This window comes from Salmo trutta, chromosome 32 (assembly GCF_901001165.1).
Source record: "Salmo trutta chromosome 32, fSalTru1.1, whole genome shotgun sequence".
Lineage (NCBI taxonomy): Eukaryota > Metazoa > Chordata > Actinopteri > Salmoniformes > Salmonidae > Salmo > Salmo trutta.
Genome location: NC_042988.1, coordinates 28113210 through 28125616, shown reverse-complemented (window position 1 = coordinate 28125616; position 12407 = coordinate 28113210). Strand labels below are relative to the sequence as shown.

General features: G+C 46.4%; 1 protein-coding gene across 7 annotated transcripts in view; it reads right to left on the bottom strand.

Annotated features, from left to right (window-relative positions):
* Positions 1 to 239: 239 nt before the first annotated feature.
* The window catches only part of LOC115171625 (small G protein signaling modulator 3), a 34625-nt gene continuing 22457 nt past the window's right edge, over positions 240 to 12407 (bottom strand). For 4 of the 7 annotated variants that reach the window (XM_029728604.1, XM_029728603.1, XM_029728605.1 and 1 more), the window contains 17 exons: positions 9444 to 9637; positions 9142 to 9264; positions 8641 to 8784; positions 7797 to 7992; positions 7289 to 7434; positions 6773 to 7036; positions 6526 to 6708; positions 5437 to 5592; positions 5018 to 5072; positions 4040 to 4089; positions 3699 to 3851; positions 3550 to 3620; positions 3385 to 3433; positions 2510 to 2595; positions 2299 to 2421; positions 1911 to 1971; positions 240 to 1456 (listed from right to left, as the gene is read on the bottom strand). In XM_029728604.1, the coding sequence (XP_029584464.1) occupies positions 1373 to 1456; positions 1911 to 1971; positions 2299 to 2421; positions 2510 to 2595; positions 3385 to 3433; positions 3550 to 3620; positions 3699 to 3851; positions 4040 to 4089; positions 5018 to 5072; positions 5437 to 5592; positions 6526 to 6708; positions 6773 to 7036; positions 7289 to 7434; positions 7797 to 7992; positions 8641 to 8784; positions 9142 to 9264; positions 9444 to 9637 (2138 nt within the window). In that variant the 3' untranslated portion in view covers positions 240 to 1372. The remainder of the gene's footprint in view (positions 1457 to 1910; positions 1972 to 2298; positions 2422 to 2509; positions 2596 to 3384; positions 3434 to 3549; positions 3621 to 3698; positions 3852 to 4039; positions 4090 to 5017; positions 5073 to 5436; positions 5593 to 6525; positions 6709 to 6772; positions 7037 to 7288; positions 7435 to 7796; positions 7993 to 8640; positions 8785 to 9141; positions 9265 to 9443; positions 9638 to 12407) is intronic. The other 3 variants (XM_029728607.1, XM_029728609.1, XM_029728608.1) reach the window with 3 other exon arrangements.

Sequence of the window (12407 nt, the reverse complement as noted above, 5' to 3'; positions counted from 1 at the left end):
TTCTCTGTGCACTATGAAAGAAGTCTACAGGTATGGTAGCATTGCTGAGGAGAAGGAATACAAGTTATTGGGTTTGTTTACCACCATATTCTGATGGTTACACCGCCTTTCATTTAATATCAGAGCACAACAGGGAGATTGGTTTATTTTCTTATGTGTGTGTGTGTTTTTATAGTGCAAGGTGATGTGTGAAAGTCGTGGCTTTTCTTCAGTAATTACACACCCATTAATATGAAGACTGAACTGAAAAGTTTACATTTCATAACTTCATTTTTGGACACAGTTCTTCCTAGTCAGCACAAAGTGACTACTACAGATACACTGTTTAGTAGCCCACACTTTACAAGGGACAAACCTGGTTTGAGAGTCATTTGGGTGCCATGTTGGCACCAAACATTTGGAGACAATAGTGGACGGAATGCAGAGTAGAATGGGATTGTTGGGTGCCAACACAGATCGACAGGGTGGTTGCGGAGTACGAAACACTTCTCAATCAGCACATCCTACTACAGTACTGGTAGCAGGACACACTTGTGAACACAGGTGCTACTAGGACATCAGATCAGTGCACACTAGCAAAACGTTTCACAACAAAAACTAGTTTCTATGGGACAAATTCAGGTACATTCCTCACAGTTTTGTTCTGTTTGGTTCCTAGTGATACACCCCAGTCCTTGAGTCTGAGGAAATACTTCATATGGCACAGTAGAGGTGACTACTCTGTACCTAAGGAATGCTACAATCAGCACTTTCTGTATGTTCCTAGTCTTCTGCATCAGAAACACTGGTGTGGACACAACATACACAGCAGCTTCACCCAAGAACTAAGAGCCATGGTGACAGCCAGGACTAATCAACCTTGATTACATGCTAATTGCTTCCTTAACAGACACCTCAAAAGACCTCTGATTGGTTAGCAAGCTCAGAGGGTAAATGTAATTAGTTGATAGACATGGAAAGTCTTTAGGTGTCTCAAATGATACCCTGGCCACGTTAAGTTGCCAAATATTGCAGATAGAAATGCCATGAATAGAGCTGATGTTATTCCTTATTCTACAATTTATAGAATTATAGCTTATTTCTATCTGAACATTCCAAAACGTTGCGTCGTGCTGAACACGCCCCCTATAGTGTACTATCCTCAGTAGAAAGGCTTCGGATGCAGTTTAGTTGAGACGAGGAGGGGAAACCACGATGCATATCAATGTGTTTATAGAATGATGATCAAATGTCTGAACAATACAATACTTCCTAGTGAGAGGTAGTGATGGAAACAGTAGTGGGTTCTGACATAGCAGTCAATATGAAAGACACAGAAAGATCACTCTGGTAGACACAGCAGGGGAGTTTTTTGCAGGCTTTGGGTGTGTGTTTAGCCATCGATGTCCCAGCTGAAGAGGTGATGCTTCACCAACATGTCTTGGACTCCTTCCTTCAGTGGCCTCTGATCTTTCTCCTGGAGGGAGGGGTGAAAGAAAGAGTGAAAGAAAGAGGCTGTTTGTTTAAAGGGAGTGTATAAGGAACAGCAGTTGCTGGGTGCAGTTTAAAATGCCCACAATGGAGGTCAAAGGGTCATGGGTGAGGTGTGCGCATTGGGATGGTTTTCACCAATGTTCACTATTCTACTATCACTAGCCACCACCAGCTACGTTCTCCAACAACTGAACCAGGAACAGCTTGTTGTTTAGATAACTCTAGTTTCCTATTCTAGTCCCTAAACCCATAGTTGAGTAACTAGACCAAATACATTGACCAGAGATCAGAGTTTACCTAGAGATCCCAACTAAAGAGATAATGGTCAACCAACATATCTGCAACCCCTTCTTTGAGAATGGCTGAATTCTGCAAGACCACACACAGGTATGAGTTCACAGGGTGGGTGTATGTGTGTGTTTCACATTCATACACACCTCTTTCTTGGCAGGCAGCTCGCAGTCCTGAGAGAGACTGAAGGCAAACTTTGAGAGAACCCTAAGGAAACATCACCTTTTTAAAACCACACCACCATCCTTTTCACACATACACCATTATATATCCATTTCACTTCATCCTGGCCTCTAAGTCTTTCAAAAATAATCTAGCTGTTAATACGTTTGAATCGCGTGATTTAATCTTGTAATATTCTGCTGCCACTGTCTTGTGTGCATCACTCTCTCATTCATTCTCACTTGTGATCTCACAGTTTCACTCAAATCTCTCGTTTGTTTTATTTCTCAATCATTTGCTCCAATCTCTTTTCATTCTCTCGTAATCTCTCCCACTCTGTCTCTCTCGTGGACATCTGTCTCCATTTGTTACCTGAGCTCACACTTGATCTGGACCCATCCTGGGCTGCGTAGGAAGGACCAGGGCTGGTACCACTTCTCTACTGCAGGCATACTGGAACACAACACCTCCAACCACAGGTGTAACACCTGCTCACTGTGGGGTGAGAGAGATGTGGTTAGGGAGTGTTCACTGATAAGAGGGACAGCCAGGATCTCTGAGTGAGAGAATCTGTGTGACTCACTTGAGGCCCACGCAGAGGAGCGAGCGGAACTTGACGTCCATCTGAGCGTGTGCAGAGTCGTGGCTCATATTTACAGACTGCACCGCCTGAAAGAGACAGACGGAGGGCGCTGAAGCATCACTGAAACAAATGCTTATGAACAAAACATTCATCTGTAGCCTAAGGCCTAAGTTTCTAACAGTCGACCTTTACAGCCCATCGGCCCCTACCACTAGGCACTTCCTCATTCCCCCTTTGAAAGCACCTGAAATGCAGATACTAAGTATTATAATTTTTGAAATTGTACTTTTTACCCCCTTTATCTCCCCAATTTCATGATATCTAATTGGTAGTTACAGTCTTGTCCCATCGCTGCAACTCCCGTACTCGGGAGAGTTGAAGCTCGAGAGCCATGCGTACTCTGAAACACGACCCTGCCAAGCCACACGGTGTGTTGACACACTGCTCTCTTAACCCAAAAGCCAGCCGCACCAATGTGTCGGAGGAAACACCGTACACCTGGCGACTGAAGTCAGTGTGCATACGCCTGGCCCGGGACATCCCGGCCAGCCAAACCCTCCCCTAACCTAGACGACGCTGGGTCAATTGTGCGCAGCCTCATGGGTCTCCCAGAGATTTGTCAGTGAATTATTGTATAGTCAGTCTAGCCCGGGATTGAACCCAGGTCTGGAGTGACACCTCTAGCACTCAGGAGGCCCAGATACTGTAAATTCAATAGAGAACTAGGTTCCATATTACACAGTTATTTCAGATCTTGGAGATGTAATGAGGAAGTCTTTAGAGGCAGGAAGTCTTTAGTGGCAGGAAGTCTTTAGTGGCAGGGTGTGAGGAAGTAAACAGGCTTGTTATAGGATAACATTTACAAGAGGACTCACTCTGTAGAGCAGCTCCTCTGGTGTGAGGACCTTGCCATCCTCGTCTAATCTGGGGGGGGGGGGGGGGGGGGGGAGAGAACTGATGGACTGCACCACAAATAAAGACAACTGTGTAGAAATCATAGCTGTTCATATGGTACAGAGGTCTGTGTGTGTCTAAGTTACCTGTATGTCTTACACAGCACCAGTCTGGAGTAGACTGAGTTAAAGTCCCTCTCCACCTCTCTACTGGCTGCCTGAGGAGAAAACAGACCAAAGAACAGTCAGGTATAGCACAGACAGACAAACACTGAACCCAGCCCTCTGTTTCCTACCTCCTCTATGAAGAGCCAGGGGTGGCAGGGTCCTCCTAGTATGGAGGGTTTCTTCAAACCGTGTTGGAAGATGGCCTTCAGGGCAGGACACAACGTCCCTCTGACCAGGTCTGTCACCGCCTCAGTCACCGAGTCATCACCCGCCAGAGAGTACTGGGGACAGCAGACCAGTTAATACTGACAGTAGTGGGGACAGCAGACCAGTTAATACTGACAGTAGTGGGGACAGCAGACCAGTTAATACTGACAAACCCATAGTCTGGATATATCCACTAAAAGAGCACTGACAAATTTAAAATCTGTTTTTACTAGACTGACTATACAATAATTCACTGACAAACCTCTTTGCTCCGCTCATCGAGGATTTCTACGAACTTGGCTGGAAACCAACCTTGAGTAAGAGAACAGATCATGAGATGGATGGTTCCCCAGAGTGTTAGGAAAACATGGACTACAACATTCTACAGGACGTGCGGAGGGGAGAGTGGGACAGACATTCTACAGGACGTGTGGAGGGGAGATTGGGACAGAGATGGACATTCTACAGGACGTGTGGAGGGGAGATTGGGACAGAGATGGACATTCTACAGGACGTGCGGAGGGGAGATTGGGACAGAGATGGACATTCTACAGGACGTGCGGAGGGGAGATTGGGACAGAGATGGACATTCTACAGGACGTGCGGAGGGGAGAGTGGGACAGAGATGGACATTCTACAGGACGTGCGGAGGGGAGAGTGGGACAGAGATGGACATTCTACAGGACGTGCGGAGGGGAGAGTGGGACAGAGATGGACATTCTACAGGACGTGTGGAGGAGAGATTGGGATAGAGATGGACATTCTACAGGACGTGCGGAGGGGAGATTGGGACAGAGATGGACATTCTACAGGACGTGTGGAGGGGAGATTGGGACAGAGATGGACATTCTACAGGACGTGCGGGGGGGAGATTGGGATAGAGATGGACATTCTACAGGACGTGTGGAGGGGAGATTGGGACAGAGATGGACATTCTACAGGACATGTGGAGGGGAGAGTGCGACAGACATTCTACAGGACGTGCGGAGGAGAGATTGGGATAGAGATGGACATTCTACAGGACGTGCGGAGGGGAGATTGGGACAGAGATGGACATTCTACAGGACGTGCGGAGGGGAGATTGGGACAGAGATGGACATTCTACAGGACGTGTGGAGGGGAGATTGGGATAGAGATGGACATTCTACAGGACGTGTGGAGGGGAGATTGGGACAGAGATGGACATTCTACAGGACGTGTGGAGGGGAGATTGGGATAGAGATGGGGTGTTTCCACTCACCTCTCAGCCCGTTGAGCTCTCCCACCCAACAGTGCTCATCTTTCTGGGAAAAAATCTAAAAAAAAAAAATTGAAAAACAGAGGGATGAGATGGAGGAGTGAGAGTTAGTCACTTATGTAAAACATTTTATTTTATTTTTTTAACACATACATCATAAACACATACATCATACATACATTTTTTCACGCTGTGTTTGCAAAAACAAAGTCAGTGTGTTGCTAACAGTATAGCTTTCCCACTGTCCATGTCCCATACCGGGCTCTAACTAGTGATACTCTGCTCGCAAACACACGTGACCAACTTCCTTGACAACGTACCAACGGATTGAGCTACACAAATACACGGCAACATTTAAAGAAAGCTGTGGAGAGAAACTACAGCACTTAACTCCATTACATGTATGTGCTCTGTCCACTCACTGTGATGATGTCATTCTTCCTGAAGCCCAGTTCGTCGTCGTCATGGCGCTCAAAGTCCAGCAGGGCTTTGGCCCGTCTCCGTCGGTTACGAGACACAACCAGGAAGTTCTCGTGGTCTCTCTGGTGGCTCTCCATGGAGTAGTCTGGAGTCAGGTCCTGAGAGGAGGAGGGACAGAGGGAGGGAGAAAGATGAAGAGAAGGAGAGAGGGACATAGATTAATCTAATTAGCTCAGAATGTGCTAGTGACTTGTGCATCAAACATGTCAATCAGAATGACTCTACTACATCCTAACTAACTGTGTCGCAGTGTGAAGCACCATTGATTCAATGATTTGATTTAATGACCGAGTGACTCATTGTTGGGTAACATGACTCACGGTGCTGCTGTGTCAGGGGAAGAATTCAATTATATGACTCATGCCACGATTACACCAGGCACTGCCTAAAGCCATCAAACTACTGGAGATCAGTCAAGGGAAAGGAGGATAACCTAGTCAGTTGTACAACAACGCATTCAACTGAAATGCGTCTCTGAATCAGAGAGGGGCAGAGGGCTGCCTTAAATTGACATCCATGTCTTCGGCACCCAGCATGGGGGAGGACAAGAGATGCATACATTCAGTGACTTAACGGCCAGCGACTATGAGCTCAAAGACCAGAAAGTCCCAGATTTCTGCAAATAAGCAGCAAGGCGACCACAAGATAACCAATTGAAGGAGGGAGGGACTTCCTAGCTAGCTGTGTCACCATGCCAGATAGGCTAAGGTGACATTGTGCATGGTGTTTAGGGAGATCTCAGCTACTTCTTACTACAAGGCAGCTTCTCTCAAACGCGGGGTCAGTGAAACTGAGTCGATTCAGTAAGCTGATTCAGTAGTGAGACTCACGGTGCTGGTGTGTCGGGGGTCTAGACAGCTATATGATTCAGTAATCTGATTCAGTAGTGAGACTCACGGTGCTGGTGTGTCGGGGGTCCAGACAGCTATATGATTTAGTAATCTGATTCAGTAGTGAGACTCACAGCGCTGGTGTGTTGTGGGTCCAGACAGCTATATGATTCAGTAATCTGATTCAGTAGTGAGACTCACAGTGCTGGTGTGTCGGGGGTCCAGACAGTGGAAGTGTTCAGCGGTGCGGGTGATGGCCTCTCGGAGCGCTGCTACCAGCTCTGTCTGCTTGATGTTCTTAGACTTGAGAGCCTCTGCCTCGTCCTCACCCCACAACAGAGAGCTCAGAGTGGACTTCCTACGTACCGACTGTCTCCTCACAACCTATAGACACACTCTGGTTAGACATGCCATCACACACACACACATCTACTATCAGACCACTCACTTTATTGAGGTTGTTGTTGAGTGTGTGGGAGTTGTTGGTGTTGAGCTGGGCTTGCTCATTGAGGATGTAGGCCAGGTGTTTGTTCCTCTGGGTCTCCAGCGTGTCCTGGGACAGCGCCCCCGCCAGCCTCATGGCCTCCCCCAGTACTGCAGCCCCGTCACCCAGCTGGCTGGGCAGATCGGACAGCGTGTTGAAGATGGACGCAGAGTTCTCAGAGGACACCAGCTCCTCCTCCTGTAGGGGAGAGAGGAGAAGGTCAACCTCCTGTAGGGGGGAGAGGAGAGGGTTAAACAGGGGAATGACCAATCCCAAATCCCCAAGACACTTGTAGGCTTCTAGATCTGAAAGGGTTGGATAGATGTAAGAAAAAAAGGTGGAGTTATTACCGTATGATTTTCAATAGCAATCCAATCCTTTCTGATCTACACAGGTCTAGGGAGTAGGGGTTGGTTTAAAATCAAACCAGCAACCAGCCAGCCAATCAACCAGCCAGCCAATGAGAAACAACTATCCCACCTTGATCTTGAGCATGCCCAGTGTGACCTGGAAGAGGACCACAGAGCCCTGGTAGAACAGCAGGTCCCAGATCCTCAGCAGGATGCGGATGTCCACCACACTGGCAAACGATGTCAGGAACCAGTGCAGCGTGATCAGAGACAACTCTGGGGGAGGGGAGGAGACGAAGGGAAAGGTTAGGACACACAGGCAGGTTGGTCTCCTACACTACACCTGGCATTCTTAGCAATGTTTGTGGCCTCTAAACACCAGACTTTAAAAGCCTTATTGCAGTTTCCCTGTAGGTCCCCTAGATCGCTATGCACATGTTTACATGAACATTTTAGTCATTTAGCAGACACTTTTATCCAGAGTGACTTACACTAGTGCATTCAATCTTAAGTTAGCTGGGTGAGACAACCACATTTCAGAGTCACAGTTCCTTTCTCCTCAATAAAGTAGTTACCAGCAAAGTAGGAAAAGACAAGTGAGAGTGTTAAAGTGTAAAGAACCCCCCCATTTCTCTCACCGATGTCGTGCTCCTGCAGAAGCCTGTCCAGGCTTGGTAGGTACTGGACTATGAGCTGTCTGAGGACCCTCTGGTCTGTCTGGACCCCCAGCAGGGTGGAGGAGAAGTAGGAGGGTGGCAGCAGGTCCTCAATCAGGGCACACATCATCCACAGCACGTCCTCCTCCTCCAGGAACAGCAGCAGACATGACACCACCTGGGGATGGGGAGAGGGTGGAGAAAAGGAACAGAATATATCTTTATTGTCCCCGTTGGGCAATTCGGTTGCACCAAAAATTACAGAGTCTGGGCAGATACAAACATATACAAATTACAGTAGAGGCATTACAAACTCCCTAGATTAAAGAGTTAATCAAGAACACAAGATCAAAGTTATATTTAAAATACTATTTAAAACATGCAGAAAGGGGAGGTGGTGAGAGAGTGGGAAGTTCTTAACCTTTTCTGAAAGGGACCTGGATGCTAATATGCCAGGTCTTTGCCAGCCAGAGGAAAGTTTATTAACCTGGATGCTAATATGCCAGGTCTTTGCCAGCCAGAGGAAAGTTTATTAACCTGGATGCTAATATGCCAGGTCTTTGCCAGCCAGAGGAAAGTTTATTAACCTGGATGCTAATATGCCAGGTCTTTGCCAGCCAGAGGAAAGTTTATTAACCTGGATGCTAATATGCCAGGTCTTTGCCAGCCAGAGGAAAGTTTATTAACCTGGATGCTAATATGCCAGGTCTTTGCCAGCCAGAGGAAAGTTTATTAACATGGATGCTAATATGCCAGGTCTTTGCCAGCCAGAGGAAAGTGTATAGACCGTAACAACACAATAGAGTACAGTGAAGATCCTCCTCACCATGCCTGTGCCCTGGCAGTAGCCGATGTCTGGGTAGAGCCATGCCAGGCCCCGCAGTACCCGCCTCAGCCTGGGAACACCCACACTCTGCAGGCTGCAGAAACACGCGTTGGAGGGCATGGTCCTCAGCAGGTCCTTCTCTATCTGAGAGAGGGGATGGACGGAGAGGGAAGAGAGGGGGTGGAGAGAGAGAGGGGAAGGGATGGCCAGAGAGGGAAGAGAGGGGGTGGAGAGAGAGGGGAAGAGGGGAGACAAAGAGAGAGGGGGGAAATATTGTTTTTCAACCAATGTGTTGTAAGAGTTTACAGATTTATTAGCATCTATAAATGAATAATCAAGCATTAATAAATCCCCTTGTAATCACTTATATTTTACATATATTTTTTAAACAGGTTAACAATGTTTGATCCTCCATCACAGATTTTCATCAAGGGAGACAAACATCTTACATCATCAGTACCATTCCACCCCTCCACCTGGAGTCATCTGGATGTACAGTACCTCAGCATCCAGTACCTGTTTGGCAGCAGTGGTCTCGTCATTGGTGCTGTTCTTAACGATCTCTTTGTAGGAGATCTCTGTAGTCCTCTTCTTCTGCAGAGCTCCAGACAGACGCATCCACAACTAGCACGACCAGAGAGGGGGGGGCAGTGAGACAGACATCTCTGAATCAGGTTATATACCGTAGTAGGAGTTGGCCCTTTGACCACTTTACCTCCCATTACTGGTCTGTGGTCTCATTCTGCCTTTTCCCTTTGTTAAAACCTCTACTGCTGTGCTTTCCCCCCTCTAGGCCCCCTTACCTGTGGTCTCATGCTGTGTGGTATGCCACCCAGCACCAGGGAGCGGAGGCGTTCAGAGCGGGGCAGGACGGGGGAGATGAGGTCCCAGGTCAGGTCTCCTACGGTGTGGTTGTGGGTGAACTCCAGGTGGGCCTGCCAGCGCAGCCTCTGCTGGGGGTCCTCTCTCTGGGGCTCTGGCCTCGGCTCTACACCATCTGGAGGAGGGGGAGAGGGGAAGATGGTGTTTAACTTCAGTTATCGTTGTTCAGTGTTAAACCCCTGCATTCCTGTTACTTTGGCACTCAGTCTGCTTCCCCTGTTTAATTGGTTTCTCCTCCTCCTCCACCAAGGTCTGCTTCCCCTGTTTGAATGGTTTCTCCTCCTCCACCACCAAGGTCTGCTTCCCCTGTTAGAATGGTTTCTCGTCCTCCTCCACCAAGGTCTGCTTCCCCTGTTTGAATGGTTTCTCCTCCTCCTCCACCAAGGTCTGCTTCCCCTGTTTGAATGGTTTCTCCTCCACCAAATGTCTGCTTCCACTGTCCTCCCGTTTTAATGGTTTCTCCCCCTCCACCAAAGATCTACTTCCACTGTCCTCCTGAATTGATCGGTCACACGTTGCATACTGTAACTGTACAGCTATGGCTGAAAAAAATCTGAAAGACGATGGCCAGAGCTTACCCATGATGTCGCGTGACGATTTTATTCAATAAGTCAGTTTTAGTCAATGTATAGAATATTTGGGCTTGAAATGACAAATCCGAAGTGCCCCTTTGTGCAAATTTGTGTGAATGCGGTGTCTTTTCCTATGATATATGACATACACATTATTTTCAGCCTAAATTACACTTCAGGGCTGGGTTTTATTTGAGTGTTACCACCAACCAGCATGCCATTGTTTATTCATCAGAAACAGGTGCAGTGTTATTCATTTTCATGATCATGAGATAAGTCATTGTGTTGCCCATCATTTCACTTCCCGTGAGAACCATGAGCACAGGCTGACTTGGCTTTGTTGTACCGCAGCCGAAGCCTGCCAGTAGCCTACCTCCCAAAGGTTGCACTGTGTCCATTACAATGTAGAAAAACACATCAGCTTTCTTTCAATAGTAATCCATATTACCGGAGCGTCATATTTTTCCTAACAATTTCAATGGCGGATTCGTGGACACAATTTAGGGAAGATGCCACAACTATGGAGATAAAAATAGACGGCGAAGTCAAAGATAGGCCAGTGGTTTCCATCTGTGGAGTAGTTTTCCCTAAATCAATGCTTATGACTTGCCGTGACCCAGATTGAATTAGTGTTGAACAACAAGGAAGAACTGAACTGTGTTTTGATCCAGGGAAAAGAAAGAGAGAGGGCTGAGCGCAACCCACCACAGTAGTCAACTCTTAATCTACTGAATGACTGCTAACATATTGCTGGGTGAGTCTAGACCGATATCATTTAAAAGAACCAAATCAGGTTAAAATGTATGCATGCAATGAGTGATACGTATCTGTGATGTAGAAGGTTAGAGTCCTTTGTTTGCTTTATTAAAAGGTTAGAGTCCTTGTTTGCTTTATTAATACTTATTTTCTATAACATTGTTAGAAATCTATTTCTTATTATAACAGCAAGTAAAATATGCCCTTTGTGTTTTATAGAAATGCAAGGTGTTTAATGTAAATAATTTTATGCTTACTTCTGTTTTTTTATACTGTGTCTATTTTTTGGTTTTCTAAAAATACATTTTAAGTATATTTCTTTAAAAAAAATTCTAGGGGGGAGTGTAAGAATATTTTAAGATAATATACAACGCAGAGGACTAAAAGTCAAGAGGACTAAAGGTCAAGAGGGAATTAACGATCAATGGAAATAGTGTTTTTTCTGTAATAGGGAATTAATGATCAACGGGTCAGAGACACGGGAGGAATTTGTCTAGGCATTGAGCCTGAAACAGGATACTTGTTATTTGGCCATTGGCCAAAGGAATTCTAATTGGTCAACCACAGGCTAGGGTTGGGTTATAAAAGTACATCCTGTCCCTTTGTTCTGTGGAAAGAATCACTGAGGATAGGTATGCCTGGTACGGCAACTGCTCGGCCTCCGACCACAAGGCACTACAGAGGGTAGTGCGAACGGCCCAGTGCATCACTGGGGCCAAGCTTCCTGCCATCCAGGACCTCTATACCAGGCCGTGTCAGAGGAAGGCCCTAAATTGTCAAAGACTCCAGCCACCCTAGTCATAGACTGTTCTCTCTGCTACCGCACGGCAAGCGGTACCGGAGCGCCAAGTCTAGGTCCAAGAGGCTTCTAAACAGCTTCTACCCCCAAGCCATAAGACTCCTCCTGAACAACTAATCAAATGGCTACCCAGACTGTTTGCATTGCTCCTCCTTCTTTTACACCGCTGCTACTCTGTTGTTATCATCTATGCATAGTGACTAATAACTCTACCTACATGTACATATTACCTCAACTAACCGGTGCCCCCGCACATTGACTCTGTACCGGTACCCCCCTGTATATAGTCTCACTATTGTTATTTTACTGCTGCTCTTTAATTACTTGCTACTTTTATTTCTTATTCTTATCCATATTTTTAAAACGGCATTGTTGGTTAGGGGCTCGTAAGTAAGAATTTCACTGTAAGGTCTACTACACCTGTTGTATTCGGCGCATGTGACTAATAAAATTTGATTTGAATGAAAATCTACCTCTCAGCATAACATCTATGATTTGTCCTCTTTGAATAAACCTATTTTCCTCCCCTGATTTGCTTTGGGGTCTGTGTTACTGAAGAGTAACATTGACTGCTAACACAGCCATAGACCCAGCTGGCTAATCTGTTGAATACGGTGTAGGTAAAAAATGAAACCAGCAACAGATAACATTAGCTAGCTAGATAAGGTTAGAAAGACAGCCAGCAAGCTAGATAAGGTTAGCATGCTAGCTAGCTAGCTAGCTAGCTATACTGACAGCTGACAGTGCCCTATTTGCTG